At 39.8% G+C, this 24,128-nt stretch overlaps 1 protein-coding gene across 7 annotated transcripts in view; it reads right to left on the reverse strand.

Annotated features, from left to right (window-relative positions):
* PLCXD3 (phosphatidylinositol specific phospholipase C X domain containing 3) overlaps nucleotides 1-24,128 on the reverse strand; it is a 98,318-nt gene that overhangs the window by 68,519 nt on the left and 5,671 nt on the right. Inside the window, exons 2-5 of one of the 7 annotated variants that reach the window (XM_085212941.1) lie at nucleotides 10,882-11,003; nucleotides 10,677-10,786; nucleotides 9,550-10,579; nucleotides 5,711-5,825 (exon numbers count right to left, since the gene is read on the reverse strand). The exons of 3 other annotated variants lie outside the window; for them this stretch is intronic. In XM_085212941.1, coding sequence (XP_085069067.1) covers nucleotides 5,711-5,801 — 91 coding nt within the window. In that variant the 5' untranslated portion in view covers nucleotides 5,802-5,825; nucleotides 9,550-10,579; nucleotides 10,677-10,786; nucleotides 10,882-11,003. Of the gene's footprint in view, nucleotides 1-5,710; nucleotides 5,826-9,549; nucleotides 10,787-10,881; nucleotides 11,007-12,206; nucleotides 19,471-24,128 lie in introns of those variants that run through there. 3 more of the 7 variants (XM_085212939.1, XM_085212940.1, XM_085212938.1) reach the window with 3 other exon arrangements.

Consider the following 24,128-nt stretch of genomic DNA (forward strand, 5'->3'; position numbering starts at 1 on the left):
TGGTTGAAAAAACACAATGAAATTCAGCTCCAGGTGCTTTCCTACAGGCTGCATCACATCACTATTGTAGTGATTAGTATGAGTGTTCTTTAATATAGTACCTCTATATCTTTTTATGAAGTCTTCTGGCAAAGGGCTGGACACAAATTTGGTCACCCCTGTTTCGAACACCAGTTATGTTCAGTGGCACATTCCCTCCTCCACACACCTCCCTCTTTCCTCTCCACTCCTCCCAACCTTCTGTTAACAGCAAAGAAACAAGAGAAGACTGTAACTAACGTCAGGTATGTGTGAAACCTATTGTAAAATTTTTCCCACAAATCGATCAGTTATTTCCTCATAATAGCTTATATATGTATTTTTATCTAAGTGGACAATATCTTGTGTTGCAAATGGTGCACAAAATTGACAGAACTACCTGGTTTCTCAGTGTGCGCGTACTTTGGTGTTAAGGTGGCAAGTTTAACAGCGTGGGTTCTTGCAGAAAACACCGTAGAGTGTAAACGGATGAAGTGAAAGGTCAGTCTGACCTTCACTTTGACACATTTTAGACATTAAAGGTTAACACATACAAACGATGTTAACTCCATCTCTAACACTCCTTTGTGTACAAAAACAATGTTTCTGCATGAGTATGAGAAAGACTTAAAATGTGATTTTAATTGGCTTTAGATAAATCAATGCAAGCCTCTCTGAGGACACTCACTTATTTCAGTAGTATGGACAGCAAGACTGCCAGAAGCTGGTTTCAAAGAGGCACAGTCTGCGTGCAGTGTGCTGCCGGACCTGTTTCAAAACCCACTGAGACAAAGCAGGACAAGGGCAGCCTACTGCATCCCACTCAGCAGGGGTCCAGTGGAGGAAAGGGTTTTTCCTGAGGAAGGGTCATCCTCTCATTATGGATGCGCTAATTAGTTAACCAGATAACTGCTGCTGTTAAAAGATTGAGTTATAACCTGAAGACTAGATGGGCATCATCTAGATTTCAGAATCTGACTGAAGCTATATAATCTGCTATTTAAGGGAAGACTTTGCAGTTCTGTCACAGTGATATTTCTGTATTTGTATTTGACATTGCTGTGTTCCCACATTTCTCCCACTGCCTCTCCTCCCCAAAAACGCATACATCTAAAGGAAACGCAGGGATCAGCTGTCAGAAACAGGTGGAAATTTAATTCCAAAAGTGCAGAGAAATTGTGAATGGAGTATTTTTATCTAGGTAATACTTGCAAATATGAACACATACAAAGACATACTGTAAAATTCAAGCTCCAAAAATAAAATAAAATAATTCCTGTGCTAAAATAGCGAAAGACAATTTAATTACTTTGCTGATTTCTTCCTGGAAAAGGTACATTCTAAGTAAATAAAATATTTTAGTGTAGAAGAGCAATTTCTTATGACTATTACTCTACCTTTGGCCACGTTGGCAAATAAAACTATCAGACGCCTCAGAACCTGGGAGGCAAACGGTTATCTCATTAAAGTGCAGCACATTAACTTGCAGCCATCAGCTCTGCTGCACGCTGTGCTGTGAATAAATTAAATGTGAATTCTGAAGAACTCTGGCTGGCTGTGTCTGACAAGTTTTATTATTGTGCATATACCAGCAGTCATTTTGCCAGTTTTGCAGGGGGAAAAAAGCAGGCAAAAGCAAAAAGCCCAAGTTCATCTTCTCTGGCAGTGGAGAAACTAAACTCCCAGCACCAGAGATAGCATCATATCAGTGTTTAAGTGGCAAACACACAAACTGCGCTGATCTTATGGAAAACTGCCAACTAAAAAGGTATTCCAGTGACCTGCTATTAGTAGTTTCCACTTGGAGCTGTACCTATTGCATGGCTGTTGCTTACACAAACACAGTTCACATTCACTCAAAAGGAAACAATATGACCAACAACAATGTTAAGTTTGGGCTCAGACACACACATATCACTGTGGCAATTACTGAATAATGCATTTTCCAGGGGCACAAGGATAATTCCTCATATTCTTCAGTTCTTTGCTGCTGTTGCTTACAGTAGTATTACCCCCTTTACACTGGCAGCATAAAGAGACTACCCATCTCAAAAAAAGCAACATTTGACAAATGGGGAGTAAATTTCTTCTCCACTATATTTTAATAAATTCCATCCCATTACTGAAAAATCAGGATTTGTGACACAGTTCTATATTTATAAGTATGAATGTGTAATAGGAATATTTAAATTTTATTTAAGTGAAGCAGCAAATGAAAAGATGAATGAGCACAAAATAAGTAACATCGTAGTGGGCAGAAGCCTTTCAAGCAATAAACACAAAAGCAGGCATTCACAGAATCACAGAATGGTCACGGTTGGAAGGGACCTCAAGCATCATCAAGCTCCAACCCCCTGCCGCATGCAGGGCCACCAACCTGCACATTCAATACTAGACCAGGTTGCCCAGAGCCCCATGGGCCCCATCCATCTGGCCTTGAACACCTCCAGGGATGGGACATCCACAACTTCTCTGGGCAGCCTGTTCCAGCACCTCATCACTCTCTCTGTAAAGAACTTCCCCTGACATCTAACCTAAATCTTCCCTCCCTCAACTTCAAACCATTTCCCCTTGTCCTGCTGTTATCTACCCTTTCAAACAGTTGATTCCCCTCCTGTTTGTAGGCTCCCTTCAGGTATTGAAAGGCTGCAATGAGGTCATCCCGCAGCCTTCTTTTCTCCAAGCTGAACAAGCCCGGCTCCCTCAGCCTGTCTTCATAAGGGAGGTGCTCCAGTCCCCTGATCATCTTTGTGGTTCTCCTCTGGACCCTCTCCAACAGCTCTCTGTCTTTCTTGTACTGGGGGCTCCAGATCTGGACACAGTACTGCAGATGGGGCCTCACAAGACAGAGTAGAGGGGGACAATCACCTCCCTGTTCCTGATGGCCACCCCTCTTCTGATGGAGCCCAGGATACCATTTGCTTTCTGAGCTGCAAAGGCACGTTTGGCTCTTGTTAAGCTTTTCATCCATCAGGTCCTCCAGGTCCTTCTCTGCAAGGCTGCTCTCAAGGACTGCTCTTTCCAGTCTGTATGGATGCCTGAGATTCCTCCGGTCCAAGCGCAAAACCTTGCACTTTGCTGTGTTGAAACTCATTAGGTTCACCCAGGCCCACCTTTCAAGCCTGTTGAGGTCCCTCTGAATGGCATCCCTTCCTTCCACTGTATCAACCGCACCACTCAGCTTGGTGTCATCAGCAAACTTGCTGACGGTGCACTCGATTCCGTCATCGATGTAATTGATAAAGATGTTAAAGAGCACCAATCCCAAGACAGACCGCTGGGGATACAGCAGTGACCAGTACAAGTAAGAAAGAAAGAAATATCAATAAGATTTATGACACAGAATATCAGTAGGAACTTACTGGGGGGTTAGAATTAGATGATCTTTAAGGTCCATTCCAACGTAAACCATTCTATGATTTTATGATTCATATTTAATCTACAGCATGAATTCTTGAAGACCTTGTGTTTGGATTAGCTCAATGAAAATTGAGTGGCATGATGACATTCAAAGAATACATAAGAGCAGAATTTGGCAAACTGGTATAACCATAAAAAGAAGCACACAAACACATTTTCTTCTGTTAAACTGATCATCTTGACCTCTGGTGCTGTACAGTTCTGTAGCTGTATTTATATTAAAGTGAGCAGTCTTCAGGTTCTATAGTATTAGAAAGTATTTGAGACAAAAGCACGTAGAGCTTTAGTTAGCTGAGATTGACAGAGAATTAAAAATCAACCTTATATTCATCAATATTTCAAAGCCCTATCAGTTTCCATTCAGTAGAGAATGTCCTTAGCATGCATCCAGGAGTGTCTTATAGAACAATTACAGCAAAGCAGGAGAGGACGACAGACATTTAACTGAAGAACATACAAGGACATAGAGTTTACCTAAAGTCCTCTTCATACACTGGTTCCAAAAACAGTGTACATTTCACTGCCAAAAAGCTTAGTTCTACGTTTTTATTCCACACTTGGCAAAGATTTCTTACTTCTAATAAATTCTGGCAAAAGAGTCCCTGTGTTCATTTTCTTCAGCTACAGATGAGACTGATTTCAGCTTGATCTCACAATGGAAAAATGTGAGCAATCTATCATTTCTGGACTTACGGCTTATTACATATTCTTCATAATATTGTCTCTGGACTGGTAACTGCTCTCTCCACAACTGCCACAATTTCTGAAGCCTTTCAAAACCACAACACCACCAGAACTGGAAACAAACTGTGGCACTGAGTAATGTGGCTCATCTGATAACATCAGCTTCAAATTACACATCTTACTGTAGCAATTCTCTGAATTGCTTTTAACTTTTGATTCAGATTCTCATCATGCTTCTCCTTCCCAAGAAGGAAAATGAAACACCTGTCTGTTCAGAGACAGTCATTACTGACCCTTGGCAATGATGACTCCTCACAGAAGATGACTGGCTTTCTAATGGTTATTAAACACTGTATCAAACACAAATATTCCGGAGCCACAAAGGAAGGGGGTTAAAGGAGAGTAAATACTGAGAATCACAACTCAAACAGAAAATGGGAAGAAAAAAAAAACTACATACAGAAGAAAATAACAAAACACAATGAGAAGACAAGAAGAGACAATGCAGCAAAACAGATCATCTATAGCAGAAGAGACAAGAACTTAAGAAAAGGCTGTAGAAGCTGACAGAACTAAAAACAGAGTCATAATAACCTTGCCTGCAGTGCAGGAGATTTTCAGCAGAGCCAAGGAAATAAAGAGAAGCTTTAGGGTTGTTTTTGTTATTTTGCTTCAGATCACCTACAGTTTAGGCAAAACATGTATATTCCATGGAAGCTTTGCAGAGTTGGTGTTAATGACCCATTCAAAAACAGCAGATTCCATGCCAAAGTCAACACACAGATAAAACTCTGGAGAAAGCAAGCGTTAGTTATTATAAAAGCTGTGAAGTAGAGAGATGGTACTTGACCCCACTGCCTTAAATCCTAGAATTTCATAACCTAAGAGGAAGCATTAACACTGAGTTAATTGTAAGAAGCATGTCCTCAAGACAGGGTAATTGATCTTAAGTGCAAGATCAAAGGATGAGTCTGCTAAAACTGCCCTGCAATAGGATGGTAAGTTGCAGCATATACAGAGGAGCTGTGGCATTAAACCACTCTGCATCAGAACACAAAGCCCACTTCCGCCAATTCTCTGTTCCTCAGCAGGTTTTTTTTCCAGACAAATCAGCTAGATAACATAAGGGTATTGGGGGAAAAATGAATTGAGATAAAAGAAACAATTTAAATCATAAATGCAGCAGAGATGTCCAGATATTACAATACAGTGTCTACACAAAGTTCTGGTAACTGAACCTAACTACCTCCCAGGTACTGACAGTTACAAGAAGCAAAGTTTAACTTACTAGTAAACACAAACACCTTATTTTGATAAATACAATTTTTTCTTTGCCTAACAACACAGCAATTACTACTATGATGTACTTGAGAAGGTATATTTTTCTCAGAGAATTTCCATATGGGTTCATGTCAGAGAAAGACAGGTATTGGTGTTCAGCAGCTTCTGCAGCACCTGCTTGCTGCATGATCAGGATGCCCATGTGCTCAACAGCGCAATATGTGAAAAACAGATGAACAGAATGTTACAACTGGATTATTCAGCATTTTGGAATTCACTGCGAACAAAAATGTAGGAACAGACTTACCTCCTAAAAGTCTTCTAGCTTGCTCATCTCTTCTGTCACTGTTTATCCCATCCATACCTCGTATAATTTGCAATATAAATTCTAACTTCATCTCTTACAAAGTTTCAACAAGGTCCTGGCACCAGAATGACCAAACAGAAATATATAAATACGAAAAAAACATAGGTACACAAATATATCTAATTGAAGTCAATGCAATGATTAATATGTGTCCAAATACAAATTAATTGAGTTTTCTACCACAATGCAAAACGTAGCACATAAGCCTTAAAAGGAAGAATTTATCTATCTGTCAAGGGAAAAAAAGTTTTGCCATGACTTCAGATCAGTCAAATTTGGCTCAGGATAGCTTTTTGTTTTTTGACATCCCAGCTCTCAACCACTCATAAAAAACAGGGCATACCAAGCATGATTTTTTACCATGCTCTTTTCTAAAAATTTAGGAGTTCACTGTGGTCACCCCAGTGCAGAATTGAGAATCCTAAGTCATGAGCATTCTGTGCCCTGGCCATCATACAACATATGACAACAGATGGGCAAACAAAAAAGAGCAAAGGATGAAAAACACTGCAAAGCATTACTGATGGATACCTTTAAAAGAGAGAAAATTAATTTTTAAAATCCTTGTTCATGTTTGCGTTGGTTCTGCATAACTATTTCCACTGCAAGAAGCAGAGCTACTGCCAGGGAGGCCCTCAGCACCCCTACTTAGAGGGCTGCTCTAACAAGCCTCCAACTCACAGAAGCAACATTGTGCTGCTTTCTAGCAAGCCTTTCATCACCTAACTGCATAAATTCAACAAGACTTCAAAATAGCACATCTCCAGACTACCTGCTACAGCATGTGAGGCCTGCGCCCAAGTACAGTGCAGAGCAAAGTCAGGCCCTCTTTAATCTTCCTGTCCTTTGTTCACGGTAGGAAAGAGGCATAGGTTGGACCTACCTGCCCTGAGAGGCCATTTCTAACTCTGGGTTTCAAAGAGCTAACTAACAGAATTTAGGAAAGAAACCCTGGCTGTAAGGCCTGTCCCTGGAAGAAAAGTGAGCCAACATCCCTGAAGTCCTGACACGAGCAATGCTACTGCTTTCACAGCATTTCTCCAGGTACAAAGCCCTGTGCTCAGCTGCTTGCAATATCTGACGGTATTGAGTCTCTCAGGAATTTTTAATAACTACCTCTCAGATCAGTAAGGAATTAAAAATGTTTTATACCCTACCTTTTCTTTTTTGCTGATCACCTGGAAAAAGTTACGCTGCATGGCACATATACAAGAGCTGCTCTGAAAGTAATGCCTCCTATTTGATTATGTTGGCCTACAACATCAGAGCAGATGTTTGGGCTACGGCAGTAGAGGCTGAACCTTCCCACCAATATTCTGTTAGATGTTGCTGCCATGTGACAGATAGCAGCAGAAGGGTAGTCTAACAAAATGGCATCTGATGTGGGAGTGCAGATGGAGCAGAGTTGTGTCACTGAATTCCTCCACGCACAAAGAACAGCCCCCCTTGATGTTCACTGATGCTTGATGGCCATTTATGGAGACCAAACAGTGAGCACAGTGAGGCAGCAGGCAGTGCTTTTCAGCAATTTACTTCAGCTGTGCAGACCGTTTAAGCACAGCTAAAGGTAATGACTATTGAAAAATAGTGTTTTGTAGTCTGAGAATATGATCTATCAATGTTTTTGTGCTCTTTTTATCTGTTTTATTTTCCATGGAACTAAATAGGAGGCATTACTTGCAGAGCAACCTACATATAATATCTTTTGCAGCTCAGCTGTTTATGATTCCAGTCCTTACACTTAACAGACTCTGCAATTTAACTTACTTTGCCCATTATATAGCATAGTCCACAGTTTGCTTTAAAGAGTGGACCTTGCTGTGACTAATAACAGTCTGCCTTCTGCAGCCTCTTTATCAGTCACATTCATCAACCTGCTCTCCTATGAGTAGTGAGTAAACTACTTCAGATTAGTTTCAAAGCCGTAATTGCTTTTCATAAAAAAGCTAGATGAGTGCTCAGGAAAATTCACTGGGTCACTCTGTTCAAAACACACCCTCTCTTATTTTAAATTAGTATGTACCAGTCTTTTCAACTTGCTGAACCAGGATCACAGTCGCATTCATATTCTGATCTTTTGTATTTGAGGGCATAAATAGGCTTTCAGAATTAGAACTTTCATAAAACATGTTGAGAGCAGAGCTCTACCTGAGCAACTGTGATACCAAAAGGACTATACTTCACTCAGAAAAACTGAACATAAACTACAGCTGAAAATAATGTGTTTTTCACTGCTAAACTCTGCAGTGTCCAGCCCTAATCTACCCCAAGACAGTCAATGTTTATAAATTCATCCTAATTTGAGATATTAGTTTGGAAAGACATCCAAACATTATTTTTTCCTAACCAAAAAAAAAGGGAGGAAGAGACAGAACAAACTTACCTGACCCTCATAATACAAAATTGTTTGATTTTTAAAAGATGGCAGATGAAACTTTCAAAAATAATGCCAGGATAAAGGAAATCAATATGAGTAAGTATCTGTTGTGTAAATCAAGTTAATAAACCTAGTGAGCATGAAGGAAGCCAAAAAAGTGAAAAATGATCTGTATATAAGAAATTCTTGAATCCACAATCAAATGACTTTTATTGACAATTTTCACTCCTTTGTCAATCTGGAGAGCAAAAAAAATTATTTCAGCCCACATATTCTCCAGACATTATTCGAGTATTTTCAGAAATCACTGGCTATTTCTGGATCCTGAAAAAACAAACATCTGTTCCTTGAAGATTCAGGAAGACTCACTGCAGGGCACATACAAGTAAATCAGTCATTTATTTAAGTCATTTAGTCAATCAGGTACAAATTCTACCCAGGGAAAGTGCAAAACTGACAACAGTATCAGGAGCATCCTCTGCCTCTTGCAGGCTTTGTTTGGTTTTGTTTGGTTTTGTTTTTTAAAATAAGTAAAAACAGGTGATAATGATTTGGTTTCTGACAGATATCTCAGAAGTTCTCTGCAAATTGATGATATTAGCAGTATTTCCAGGCCTTGAAGATAATGGGAAAACAATTATTTCTGCTAGCCCATTGATCCTAAACTAACAAGATGTGTTGTCCACTTCATTAATTATTTTCACAGAATCACAGAATATCAGGGATTGGAAAGGGACCCTAAAAGATCATCTAGTCTGAACCCCTGTCAGAGCAGGAACACAGACCAGGTCACACATTACTCTATTATTTAAATAAGATATTTTTTTACTTTTTTTTTTTTTTTTTTTTTTTTTAATTTAATGTGTGATCCCTATCCATCTAAGATTACATATTTTGTTGTTCAAGAATGCCTGCAGGCTATTATTTTGGAGGAAAGCAGTTTTCCATGGATGGCCCATGGAACAGAAATATCTGAGGGAATTAACAAGCCATATCTGCAGATTCACATACAATAAAATGCTAAAAGCTGCTAGACAAAAACAGCCTGAAACAACCACCTACAACAGAGAAGTGGACTGAAAACACTGCTAGCAGAAATACATAGTTCTCAGGTATGCAAAGCTCCTCTTAGCACTCTCAAGACCCTTCATCCTGCAAGTCCTAATTCTGATCTAGGTCCACAAGGCCAGGCTGGATGGAGCCCTGAACAGCCTGACCTCGTGAGCTGGAGTTCAAAGATCTTTAAGGTTCCTTCCAGACCAAGCTTATTCTATGAGTCTATCAAGTAGTTTTTGTTTTTTCTTTTTTCCCCTTAATCTTCATTACAAATATCCCCAAAGAGGAAACTTTCAACTAGAAATCTCTTCAGTTATAAAAAGCTGTATTAAAATAGGAGCTTAACCTGGAGAGTTTCAGTGGAGTGCAACATTCCATACAGGGGAATTCAGCTCCCTGTTAATTAATCCTCTACAGGAAGTGTCCTATTTGTGAGATAACCCAGAAGTCAGAAACCCTTCAAGTCCTAGAATAAGTCACAGAATAAAGAGTTACTTCAACATTAGAAACTTTTTGAACAGAATTAGCTGGATCTCCTAAAATCTTGGAAAAAAAATATGCAATGTCCATCACTGCAAGATTTCAAAGATGCACAAGTAATTCAGTGAAATAAAGCAAAGCTTGTACCATTTTCAGTAGCTGAAAGCTGCACATACAAGGGAAGTAGCAGATCTGCTTGCCTCTGTTCTTGCTCTTCCCTAGCACTCTGCATATAGACGGTGGTGAATGGCAAGGCAATGAGAAGATGGCAATACATACCTATATAGTGCTCTAAACAGAGCCTTGGTTTGAAACAAGTTCTTTATGTTTGACATATATGGCTATTACTGAGTTCGTATATTCAAGCTGGTTCATGCCTGAGGAAAAACTTTTTATTTTAAATCAGAAAAATGTATTTTTCCACTGCAAAAAAGGTATTCCTTTCTCTCTGGTGTTTTCAACTGTTAATGAAAAAAGCCATCTGTTATTTCAAAGCTGTTTTCCTGACAATACAGAATTTACTGGGAAAGGGATTACAATCTTGGCAGATTTCAGATCGGGGTCTCTTTGCAGATCTCTAAAGCCACAATAGGTAGTGATTACTTATGCTGGACTATTGCAAAGAATTGAATAAATTAGTTCAGGCCACAGAATTTCTCCATTTGACAGACTTTACAGGAACTGTGAAACCTTGAATGTTTTTTCTGGAAAGAACTCTAACCTTGCTTTAGCAAGTTTTACTTCTCAATCTACTGGTTATGATAGCAGTCTCTTGGTAAAAGCACACAATTTAACTCCAAGCTGAATATATGTAGAACACAAACAGAATTTATATTTCTCTTCTTTACTACCTTCAAGGCATGCTGTGATAGTTATGTCCCCATCAGAGTGCCGTCCTAAAAAAAAAAAAACAAAACCAAAACCAACAACAACAAAAAAACATACAAAAATATTGTTCACATTCTTCAGTCAGACTCAGAAACATTTTCATACTCTGTAGGAAGCAGTAGTTCCATCAAAAACATGAGTCTCACAGGATCTCTAACACCAATCTTCTTCATGGTCTTGATGCAGTAAATGGCCTCCTCCAGATATCATCATTCCTAATATCATAATAAAATGCATCATTAAGAGCTGTAAAACAGCAGCTCATGCAGTAATTTACAGGACATCATCTTCAACTGAACACCCAGCATACCAGAGTTGAAGTGCAAAGGAGCAGCAAGGTTCTCAACTTCTCATTATGCCACAAGTTTCCCCCTTCTCCCTGCGGCCAGGGTAAGCAGTTCCTCAACGCTTGCTCTTCTTGAGGTTTTGAAACTGCTGCAACAGATTACGCAATCATACACCCTTCTTAGGCAACCAGAGTGCCATGATTAATGGAACAAAGCACAGCTAAGAAATGCATTCATTTATACAGGATGGCACTGCCACACATAGGAACCTCAGCTACAAAGACATCATGTCCTTACAAGGGTAAAATAAGAGCTACTTAGGGATATAAGAGTTGCATAGGTCATACAAACAGATTAATGAATACTCTGGTGACCACTTAGTGTTTGCTTTGGTACTTTTCTTTTTTTTTTTTTTTTTTTTTTTTTGGCAGGTTCAGAAACTGATCAGGAAATCAATACCACCCTCCAAAAAAGCAAAGGATAATTTGATATCATGTAGGTTCCCTGCACATAATAATCACAGCATTATAATGCACATATTTCACGAATTGTATAAATAGATTATATAGATATATACATACACACATGGAACATATATATCCATACATACACTTAAAAATAAATCATAGAATAACTTGAGTTGGAAGGAACCCTTAAAGGTCACCAACTCCCCTGCAATGAACAGGGACATCTACAGCTAGGTCTCACAGCCTCATCGAGACTGACCTTGAATGTTTTTAAATATACAAACAAATTTATAAAGGAAGACACTACTACTTTTCTAGTAACACGTAACTTCTGGTTTGTCTTCATCCAATGGAAGTAGTTCTGTACGTAGGACATGACCTGCTCTCTAGAACCATTTACATGGAAAGGCTGCATTTTCTCCCTGACTGGAGCACTCAGAGGTTCTACTATGTGTTAAAGGTTGAAGTGCTGACAGAGCTGTAAGGACAGTACAGACAGAAGCCAGAAATAATCATTCAGACTGCCTAGCTCAAGAATGACAGAAATCTACATGCAGCAGTCCTCTTCCCTGCTTGGTATGGTCATGCTCTGCTTCTCTGTTGTGGTCAGTGGGAGGATCACAGTATCTCCTTGCCCGCATTCTCCACCAAGAATGTCAACGGTTTACGGGCTGGTTCGGTCCGGTTCCGTGACTAGAAGGGCGGAGGGATCCGCGGATCCGCGCCCCCGGAAAAAGAAAATAGGGGACCCCGAAATAATTGAAAACAGCGGCAGCAATCTGAGGTGAAACAAACTAATTTACTAAATATAGTATCAGCAGAATATAAGGAGAGAGAGAGAGAGAGAGTGTGTGTGTATCTGAAAGGCGGATCGGCCTCACCACAACGCTGAGATGAGAAGTGCAGTCCAGTTGAGCCGATGAAGAAGTGCAGGCAGAGAAGCGCAGGCAGAGAAGCGAACATCAGGTGACCTTGCCGGGAGTTCTATCTCCTTGCTGACCGCAAAGTCCCCTGGGGAAATGTAGTTCTTCTTCTCCTCCGGACAGGCACCCAGAACTTGAGCATCAGCAGTCAAACCCCCAGTGCATTACATGATGTTATGATGTGGAATACTGATAACCAAAAATCATGAAACCATGACAAATGTTCATTCATATGTTCCTCAAGTCTTTGGGACTGCTAACCTACAAGCACAACCATAACACTTAGAAAGAAGCACTGCATTTAACTGCTGGTATATTACCTCACACTTGTCCTGCTTTATATTCTGTAGAACAGAAGGTGCTTTGACTCCAGTGGAACATGAAGCAACAGCTAGTTAAGACTCAGTGGTGGATGTTGCCCTCTGGTTTGTCAGAGGTGCTTTATAAGAGTTTAAGTAAGCCTATCAGACAGTCTGTTCAAGCAAAAAAAAAATAAAAAATAAAAAATAAAAATTCACTGGAAAAATAAAAGAGTTCAAAATTCACTTCTTAATGCGGAGTGAATTCTTTACAGTTTTTAGGCTCGCAATTCAATTGGCGGGGCTCTGCCATACACAGAAACATCTAGAGAGAGATTCCAAGGTCACCCATCTTGGTTCTTTACCAGACAGAGCTACTCAGCATAAAACTTCATCAAAAAGGAGCATGCTTTTTGACAGCCTAAGATGCCCCCTGCAGAGAAGGGCTCAGAGAGCAGGTCAAGCCATGTAAAATAATCCAATCTTCCAGTGTACGGACAGGCTTTTTTTACAGAATGGCAAAACAACATCCCAATGATTCTAGAAGCAACAACTTTTATAAAACATCAGTTAGATTATTTCCTTCACAGTTTGCAATAGCAGTCCTCTAAATGTAGTGTACCCTCTCCAATCTTGCCACCAATTAACAGTTATGAACAATCTTAATTGATATTCTCTAAATTTATTCTCTAGAAGTTTCACTGCTGTTTTTTATTTTGCTTTTTTGCCAGAAAGTGATTTTAATTTGAAGGAAATCAATGAGGCTCAAGCAAAGTGTTAAGATGTTTAATGTTTTTCTAAAAATATTCCATAAAAGGTTTCCTCAGAAGTAAACCATCTCTGTCATGCTGTAATCTGCAGAAGAAACCCCCTGAACTCCTGATGCCCAGTGTTCCATGGAGTCCACCTGATTGTTACCACATGCAGAGCAACTCTCTTAAGGAGCCTGAAAGCTGAAGCTACAAGTAAAGAATTGAGGTTTGAAGACAGCTGCAGGTGGTAGTGAAGTCATGGCAAGCTGCAACTTCAAGAAGACTGCATAAGCTTGATCCACCAGGAGCCCTCAGTTTTCTTAAATGGACTGTCATGGCTTATAGCTCATTTCTACATCTCAGGTTGCTTGAAAAAATGACACATTTTAAGCTGTGTTTCCTGAAGATGAGTAAAGGATGGGAAAAGAGTATTCCTTAAGTCAGGGCATCCACCTGGAAATGTGTAGCTTTATTTACAGCAAGGCAGACCTTCCAATTCAAGCTTCAAGGAGTTCAGAGAAATCATACCTCATTTTTTTCTTTCAAGTAATATATTATGTTAATCCATCATCAATATATTTATGTGCTGTTATCATCTCTTACTGATTTCAATTCCATTTCCAGAGATGTATCTGGGTCCTATCTTAGCAATTTTGCCACTTCACTCCCACTCCTCAAATTGACACACAGCTAATGGTTTTGTAACTTCATTTCCACCTTCCATTTCTGTCTTTTAGTAATGAAAAATACAATACCACATTTGCAGTGACACAGTACTAGCATCTCCATCATAAACAATACTTGTGAGCACGCAGCTGAGATCTGCAACAGCAATTTCTTCCCAGCTGCTTGATGTGTTAAAATTGCAGCAATCATTCCCCTCCAGATCTCTTTCAGAATTACATTTTAAGTCTCTCTTCTGCCAAATAACTTTCAAATAATTCTGCAGTCCAACCCCAACCTATCTGCTTGTTTTTAATCCAAGTGCAGTTCATTTTACTGTGGTCCAGTATGGGCTAATGTTTTCCTACTTTAATTGGTGTTACCCATGTATTTCAGTAATGAGCTTGTTCTCATCTAGCTTATTAATGAAATACATTAAATGGAAGAGCATCCAACCATTTTAGTAATGAAAGAATGCTCCTTCCCAAAACTTCATGTCACCCAGTTTAGTACTGTCTTCACCCAAAAGAATTTCAAATTGACTGGATGCAAGTATTACTACCAGGATTTTTTTTTAATTAAATAATAGTAATAAATAATAAAAAGATTATAATTTGTGTTTTGTTTTGTTTTTTTTCCCCCAAAGTCAGCTCATCCTTCAAAAATACTTCAAGGTTACTTCTTTAAAGCTAACACAAAATCATTGTCAAGGGTAGCACGCAAGACACACATCAGCAGGCACAGTCCTAGTGAAAATGGCATTTTAGGCAGTTACCTGCTCCATATCCCACTTAAAATTTGTCAGCTATAAAAGCATCTTCCCTCCTTTGGCTTTCAATTTACATATCCTAGCTTGACACCCATGGAATATTTCAATACTGCAAAGTAGCTCTAAATGATAGAGCTCAAAAGACCTCTAAATGATAGAGATATCACAACAATATGTATTTTCAGAACACACATAAGAAGGACAGAAATAAACCAGTCATTTCAGAGCCCACATACAAATGCAGCAGCTGCTAAAATGACTGGGTATAACTTCTTATTTAGCAGTAGCATGTTGTTTTCGTTGTTGTGAATTGTACTGATTTTCCTAATAGCCTATGCTTTCTCTTTCCAAGCTTAGATTTTTCTTTGCATTTTCTTAAGTCTTATAGGTGAAATCAGTCAGCAAAGCACTCCTGAGTCATGCTCTAGATGCTTTATGAAGCAGTGCTTTGAAAAGATGGGGATATATCTGGCAGAATTCACCTTCTAATCTGCACAGAGGCTCTTGGGTTCAGGAGCAGACTGGGACTCAGAACTCTCAGAAATTCAGTTTCTTTATCATGCTTCAGTAAAAGAGCATGATGATACCCCGGAGTGTGACAACAAATTTAACATGTGAGCACAGTGACAGTCTTCCTACTCTGTTTTTATAACCTTTTTCTCTTTACAAATCTGTGAGAAATGTTTATAAGTATTTATAGTTGCTTTACATTACCCATGCAGTTACAGATAAGGAGATTAGAATAAAATATTAAATTTTTTTCTATCTTATGTAGTGCCAGAGAAGTCACCCAGATATATTCATGCTGACTAAGGGATAACAAAAATACTACTTTGCAGTAACCTGTTTTGTACTCATCCCTCCAACCCACAGTATACTCATTCTCCATTTAATTTAATATATTCTCTTCTCTTGTACTGTTTTGGATGAACAACTGAAACTACTCATGCCTTCAAACTTTCAGACCACACAAATAGGAGGCTTTTGAGCATTCACATCTTGTCTTATTTCACAGCATATATTAAATAGCATATATTAAAGACTAAAGCAATGAACAACTTTTTCAAGTCTGTGTCCACAAAACCAGGCTCAGAAACTCTGCATGAGGGTTGAAGGATATGGACTGAGGGAAAGAAGTGCTACTGGATTGCCCCAGGAGACACCAAAACAGGCAACATGTGTACATCACTCACATAGGAAGGATGCAGAACTGTTAATGAATTTCAGTACTTACAGCTGACTTAACAGCTACTTCCCTCCTTGCAAACTTCCTATTTCACTGAGGCTACTGCAATGCTTTCTTTGTTTTACAAATGAAACCAGAAACCTCAGCTTCACAGCACACGCTCTAACCTGCTTACAGCTGGAGCTGGTCTTCTCCTCCAGAGACCCCTAAGAGACAGATACTGCCCCACCACCACTCTGTCAGCTGTCAGGCCCTTAGATGAACTGCTTGCTTCCTGCCAGAAATGTTTCTTGTCCTCACTCGTCTTACAGAGCACAAATGAGTCTCACATACAAGGCATCAGCAGCACGCGAAACATACTAAGAGCTTCAGTTATCTAATTTGTCCTTTAATACATCTGTAGTTCAATATCAGAGCAGAATGCAACTATTTTAAAATATAATACTCCTTAAGAAAAAAAGCATAGTTCAAAGACTAAGTCACTACATCGTGATCTTTAAAACTTGAGTGGGTTTATTTCCTGCTTCTGCCTCAGTTCTCCATTTTAAGCAACCCATTTATTTTTTTGGCGCCATGAAGTGTGGAAAAAAACCCAGTCATAGTAGAGAATATGAATTCCTTAGTCTGTTTAGTACCGAAACTATGGAGATGGACGCACTGTCCAGGTTGTTTCTCTCAGACAATATTTAAGTATGTCATTGACTATAAGACCTCTTTACCAAACCTCATTTCACACCTCCTTCTGGAATCACAGAATCACCAGGTTAGAAAAGACCTCCAAGATCATCCAGCCCAACCATCCACCTATCGCCAGCATTTCCTCACTAAACCATGCTCCTCAGTACAATATCCAAATCTTTCTTGAACACCTCCAGGGACACTGATTCCACCACCTGCCTGGACAGCCTGTTCCAGCACCCAACCACTCTTTCAGAAAATAATTTTTTCCTAATGTCCAACCTGAATTTGAATACAACGATAGTTCTGAAAGGAAAAGGCACTACCTCTCAGTTGACTCAGAAGCTGCTTTCAATGCATTAATTTTGCTGATCAGCACTTCTGTATACCTCTTAAAATATGAAAACACTTATTATTATTAAACACTTAAAATGACACCAAAATACCATCACCTCCTCTCTCTCTCTGATAGAATTCAAGTTATTTCACAATGACAGAGGTGGCTTGAAGACTAAGAAATTATCTCTTGATACTTATGGGAAAGTAATGGCAAAACAAGATAAAATCTAGTTCGGAACATTATACCAGAGGCTTATTTTTGCCTGAAGACTTGAGAATCAGACTGGACTGGAAAGAGGCCACCATACATGTCGGTTCTTCTAGGGTAGTTGGTACAAAGCATGAAATTCAGAAAGACACATTCCTCCTCGAAAACAAGGGAACATTTATGTGAACTGGAGACAGCCAGAAGATACTGAGCACCGGAAAAACAAAGTCATCCTTCAGCCTTCCCCCTTCAGCTTTGCAGCAGGCTCCTGGAGACCAAAGACAAGATGACTTAGCTGCTGCACTGACATATTCAGCTGCAAAGGAGGGGATTAGGCTACAGCTGCTGTTCCAGAACACTTTCTGTTGCTTTATACTGCATGTATTTGGTGTAAGAAACCTAAGCAATTCCAGAAGCAAGGAAAAAAACTTTCTCCACCCTGTCTTGTCTCAGACAAGCCCTCCCATCAGTGATCCACACTGCCTTCTACTCATGGCCCTGCAACCCCTGCATTCTCCAATGGCAGAGGGGAATAGGGAAAGAGACTGATCCAGCTTTATTTACAGCCTAAAGAGACGTTAAGAAGAAGTCCATTGAGGGTTATATAACATAATAATCTGAATGTAACTGTGTGGTTCAGGAAATCCACAGGTCAGAATAATAATGGAGTACACATACACGTGGTGAGAATATCCCTTTATTTTCATCAATTTCTTGTGCCCTTGTCCTGGCAAAGGACATGGAAGATGACAAAGTCAGTAAGCTAAGCTAATTGCATATTTGATACCATTTGACAGAGCAGTTCTCATTCCAGCCTTAGATTTCCTCCTCTGAATCCTGTACCACATAACACTGGTTTCAGTCTAATTCACACTTTTTCTCCATGTACTAGTAAGGCACCTCTCACACTGATGTTACTTTTCAGTATCAGAGATTCCTCCCCATTTCAAAAAGGATGCAGTCCGTAGGGAGACCATAATAATTAAGTGATGTACACAATATATAACAAGAAAGGTAGGAATTTAAATCGTAAGATGGACCAAATTGAGAGGCTTAGTTGTTCTGATCTCTGCAAAGCAGAAAGATGCAACAGGACTAGCGTGCATAACTGAACAAAAAACAGACCATTCCTCTTCAGTACCAACACCACATCAACCAAGCTCTCTAACAGTTCAGTGTCTGTTTTTATCAGTTCAGGTTGTTTCCAGTCAGAAACTGGCTTTAGAAATACCTATTTTTCTCCATATTCTACACTGTGATTTTCAAAGGGATTCTTGCTTCTTACAGAGAAGAAACAGCGGTATTCAACTGTACGTGGGCTGTTCATGTCCTTCACAGTGTCCTTTGGCTTATTTCCCCTGTAAGACAGCTACATCCAAAAACTACGGGGCTGGCTTGGTTTCTCCTTATTTATTGTCAACTTATAAAACATGTTTCTCAAAACACTCACTAGGCACATATCCTAAACAACACTTAGCCAGCGGCACAAGTCCAACTCCCTGTTGCTATAAAAGCCTGCACTACCAGATAAGCCCTGAAGCATGACTGAACGTTAAAATACATGCACTAACCGCTCCTAGCGCAGACAAGATCCATTTGAGACAACCTGTCCTACTGGAAAGATTAAAGGTTATCAATTCTGCACCATAAGAGCATTAAGTAAACACTCCAACCAAGCAATGTTTTACAGATCAAAGTGAGCTAAAGAGACCGTCTGGCAAAAATCAATGCAAACAAATCCAAGGGCCTTGATGGGAAGCACCCACGTGTGCTGAGGAAGCTGGCAGAGGTGAAGTTGGCTCACTCTCTATCATCTTTTGAAAGGTCTTGGTGAATAGAAGAGGTGCCTGAAGACTGGAAGATAGTCAATGTCACTTCAGTCTTCAAAAAGGACAAGAAGGAGAATCCAGGAAACTGCAGGCCAGTCAGTCTCACCTCCGTCTTTGGCAAGGTGATGGAACAACCTCTTCCAGATACCCTCTCCAAGCAATTGAAAGAGAAGATGGTTATCAGGAGTAGCCAACGTGGATTCACCAAGGGGAAATCATGCTTTACCAACCTAGTAGCGTTCTATGATGTCACCACTAGCTGCGTAGATGGGAGGAGAACAGTGGATGTTGTCTCCCTGGAATTCAGCAAGATGTTTGACACCTTTGCCCACAGCATTCTTGTTATGAAACTTAGAAAGCATGGGACAGGTGAGTAAACGGAGAGGTGGACTGAGAACTGACTGAGTGGCAGAGCTCAGAGGTTTGTCGTCAGTGGGGTAGAGTCTGGTTGGAAGCCTGAAACTAGCAGTGTTCCTAGGGGCTGGTGCTGGGTCCAATCTTGTTCAATATATTCATCAACGACCTGGATGAAAGGATAAAGTCTACCATCAGCAAGTTTCTTGATGATACAAAGCTGGCAGGAGTAGCCAACAGACCAGAAGGCTGTGCTACCATTCAACAAGATCTGGATGGACTGGAGAGCTAGATGGGGAGGAACCTGATGAGGTTTAATACCTGGGGAGGAATAACTGCATGCATCAGTGCAGGTTAGGGGCTAGCCTGCTAGAAAAGAGCTCTGCAAAGGACCTGGGTGACCTGGTGGACATCAGGTCAGCAATGAGTCAGCAGCGTGTCCTTGTAGTCAAGAAGGCCAATGGTATCCTGGTGTACATTATAAAGAGCATGATCAGCAGGTTGAGGGAGATGATCCTTCCCCTCTACTCTGACCTGGTGAGGCTGCATTTAGACTACTGTGTCCAGCTCTTGGCTTCCCAGTTCAACAAACGCAGGGATCTCCTAGAAGTCCAGAAGAGGGTCACAAAGATGATAAAGCATCTGGAGAATCTCCCATATGAGGATTGGCTGAGTAACCTGGCTCTGCTCAGGTTGAGAAGAAGACTGAGAGGGCATCTGATAATATTTATAAGTATCTAAAAGGAGGTGGGAGGTAAATGGATGAGACCAGGCTCTTCTCAGTGGTGCACAGCAATAGGACAATGGGTGATAGCCTAAAGCTCGAACATAGAAAGTTCCATAAAAACATATGGAAAAACTTCTTTATATTAGCAACAATAGAGCATTGGAAAAGGTTGCCCAGAGAGGTTGTGGAGTCTCCTTCTACAGAGATATTCAGGACCCATTTGGACCCCTACCGGTGTGACCTATTGCAGGGTACCTGCTTTAGCAGAGGGATTGGACTCTTGATCTCGAGGTTCCCTCCAAACCCCACGATTCTGTGGTTCTGTAAATCTGAGCATCTCCCTGCCAGTGCAAAAGCCTCCATTTCATCCCTGGAGATGGTAAAATGACTTAGGGAAAAGGTTGTAGTATTAATAAGAAAAAAGAAACAGAACAAAGATATTTCCTGAAACAGGAAAATCCAGATTTAAATCCACATACTTAAATGGCCTACATAGTCCTGAACTTGAATGTGTTGAACAAACACATATATAGGTGACTCTGGCATTACAGGCAGATGGCCATTACATACAGGCAGCGAGCACGGCCAATTCTAGTATGTATCTGCAGATAAGAGGTTCTGGAGATCTAACACTGAAAACCCCAGATGGTACTTCTTATTACAAATGGAGACAGTGGTGAATGCCACCTAGCCCACAGCATCTGCTACTTAATGCCCAAGTCAGATCTTTGCTTCCATGAGGCTCTCTCCTCCCACTTTCTGAGGAATTTCAAGAACAGCTTTGAACAGTGAACCCCAGTGCACTGATCTGCATTTTGCAAATAAGCAAATAAATAGCCTTTCTCCCATAGCATTGTCTAGGAGTTAGTGAATTACTTCACATCCCATGGAGCACAATTCATAATTAATCTCTTCTAAAAACAAGCCCAGCCTCAATACCAACGTTTTTTTTTTTTTTGAGATCAATAACCCTAGCCTATGCTGGAAAAAGACCAGCTTTGTAGTGGCTTCAGAGGTAGTAAAAAACTAAAACTTTTTTTCTGTATCTTTTCTACCCTTTAGTAGTAGACATCTGAATGAAACATCAGAAAACAATTTCTTTTGTTCTCAGTTGGTACATCTTCTGAACACATCATCCAGATTTGGAAAGTCTGAAACTCACTTTTGAGGAATGTGCAGTTTTTAAAAAAGTATTTAAACAAACTAAGACATTTTTAAGATGTAGACCAACAGACTGATCACATCGCGCTATACATAACTCACATATTAAACATTCTCACTTAAGTCCAAATTTAGTAACCTTCCATAGTTATATTTTGGCAGGCATGCAACTTGCTTTTATAAGTACTTGCCAAATGTTTAATAAGATTAAAAAAAAAATAAAAAAAAATCCAACAACAAACATTAATACATTCTGGATGACAGCACCATAAGGTAAAACAGGAAATATGCTAGTGTCTCACTATGTTTTGCTTTGATTTAAAAACTAGGGGAAAAAAAAGCCTATAGAAGTTACTTAAAGGTCAGGTTAGCTCAGTGCCCTGGCTTTATCCCGTTTTTTTCAAATCAGTAGCAAAAGTTATAATAAGCTTCCTTGTTAGGTTTCCACTTTTATAGCAGTAGTTCATGTCATACATCTTCAATCACCTGAGACATCCTAAGTGTCACAGACAGAGGGGAGCCAAAATTGAACCACTGCTAAGTGGTTCCTTCTCTCCTTTTCTCCTTTTCTAGATATTCTGAAATGCTTAAATGCATCATTTTAGTGTATCAACTGTGAAATAAAGCATGAAGAATGCAAGCTAACAGATGAAAGATTAGATGAAGAAATATTAAACATTATTTAATAGAAACAGAAGCATTTTAAAAGTTGGCAATACATCAGAAAACTATTCTAATGATTCTGCTAAATCAGATCATAGTGAAAACCACGACAAAGATTGGATTCAGTCAGAAAAAAAGTACATGTCCTGCTTTTAAGAGGAAAAAAATAGAATATATTACATTTCACCCTAAGAGAAACAACTTTAAAAGTTGATATGACATTTTGCTACATTAGAAACACCACAATCTTTTCAGAACAATTGGGTCTGAGCTGATGAAAGATTCATACTATCCCATGCGAGCTGAGGCACTCAGCAACTTCCAGCATTAAAGCCCTCCTGTTTGCTAGGCACTTTTCTCCTAGGGAAAAAAAATCCCCAGCTTTTCTATGTGCATTTTGGGCAGATGACAACTTCGAGAGTGATTAATATTATTGTTATTATTAGTTGCAATTTTATACTTTTACTGAAAATAATTAAAAAATTATCTTAGATATTTCAGAGCTCCACATTACCCAACCAGTCCTCAGCACAAACTATTACTTCTCAATAAAGAAACCAAACCCTGCTACAAATATATGAAATCTGACCTCAGTATTGCTGAGCAAACAGTAACAATATATATGCATGAAAATAAGTGCAAATTATTTATCCCTGAAATCCTCCTGAGGAAACCGCTAGTAATTCCAATTTCTGATGGCTACTTGAGAAGGCGAAAAATGTTTCACTGCATCTGTTTATATTGATTTACTCCAACATTTCAGTAGTTCCTTACAGTTATTATTTCTCACTCTACAAATGTTCAAAATAATATAAAAAGACGTAGCCAACACATGCTACAGCAGATCAAATGAAAAAGCAACCAACTCTGTAAAAGCTTAAATTGAAATTCAAATTTTCAGATTTTAAAATCAACCTTCTTCCAAATTACATTATTTGCAATGCCTCATGAACTTTACTGTAAGGATCGTACAAGCTGCTCACAAACACAGCACTGTAATTTGTACCCACCTTGAAGGTAAGACAAGACCACAGAACCATAACCTGACTTGGAAGGGATCCACAAAGATGAAGTCTAACTCTAGCTCAATACAGGTTTGCCCAAAATTCAAACTCTAAGTCTTAGAGCGTTGTACAGACACCTCCTAAACTCCAGCAGTTAGAGGCCATGGACAGCCTGTTCCAAGTCCACCCTGAGGCCTTCCCTCAGCCTGCTCTGCTCTGGGTCCAACAAATCAAGGGACCCCAGCAGTGCCTCACACTCCTCACCCTCTAGAACCTTTACCGCCTTCATAGATCTCATTTGAATGCTCTCTAATAGTTGTATGTCCTTCTTATATTGCGGTGCCCAGCCTGCACCACCTGCTGGAGGTGAGGCTGCACAGCACAGAGCAGAGGGGACAAGCCCTCCCTCACTGCTGGCAGTGCTGGGCCTGGGGCACCTCAGGGTATGGTTGGCCTTTTGGGCTGCCAGGGCACACCGCTGATTCCAATTCGACATGCTATCAACCAGAATCCCCAGATCTCTTCCCATGGGGCTGCTATCTAAGGTTTCAATCCTCAGTCTGTACAGCATATCCAGAATTGCCCTGTCTCAGGCACAGAATCCGGCACTCGCTCTTCTTGAACTTCATGTGGTTGGTGACTGCCCAGTCCTTCAGTCTCTGCAAGGCCTTTCTACCCAAAAGGCTCCTCTCAACTTGGTGTCAAACTCAAACTTACTTAGTATGCATCTGAGTCCTCTATTTGATTATTATGAAAACATCAGAGAAATGGAGCTTGTCAGAACTCCCCTAGTGATTAGCTGCCAGCCTGATGCAACCCCACTTATTCTAGCCATTTGAGCCTGACCCATCACCCAGTTGTTCACCCACTGCACTATGTTTTTCTTTATCTGTATGCTAGACATTTTGTACAGAAAGATAGGGTGAGAAAGCTTTTCTGAATGAGTACAGATGGAACGTTACTGTCCCTGGAAACAGCTGCTGGAAATGGTTTGAAAAATCAGAATTGTTAAACCCAAGTCTATTTACTGAATTTCAAAAGTATTTATTAGACATAAAATAACAAATGTCTAATTACATAGCTAAAACTTTAGTTAATCTCTATATGCTGAGCAGTACAAGACACTGAAATTTTCCTTTTAAATACATTAAGTGTTGTAAGAGGGATAAATCCTCTACTCAAAGTTGTGGTTTCATAATGTGACCTGCTTTGAACTTGCATTTTTAATTACTTTCATGTTTGAGTGCA

Source organism: Meleagris gallopavo, chromosome Z, assembly GCF_905368555.1.
Source record: "Meleagris gallopavo chromosome Z, MGAL_WU_HG_1.1, whole genome shotgun sequence".
Classification (NCBI taxonomy): Eukaryota; Metazoa; Chordata; class Aves; order Galliformes; family Phasianidae; genus Meleagris; species Meleagris gallopavo.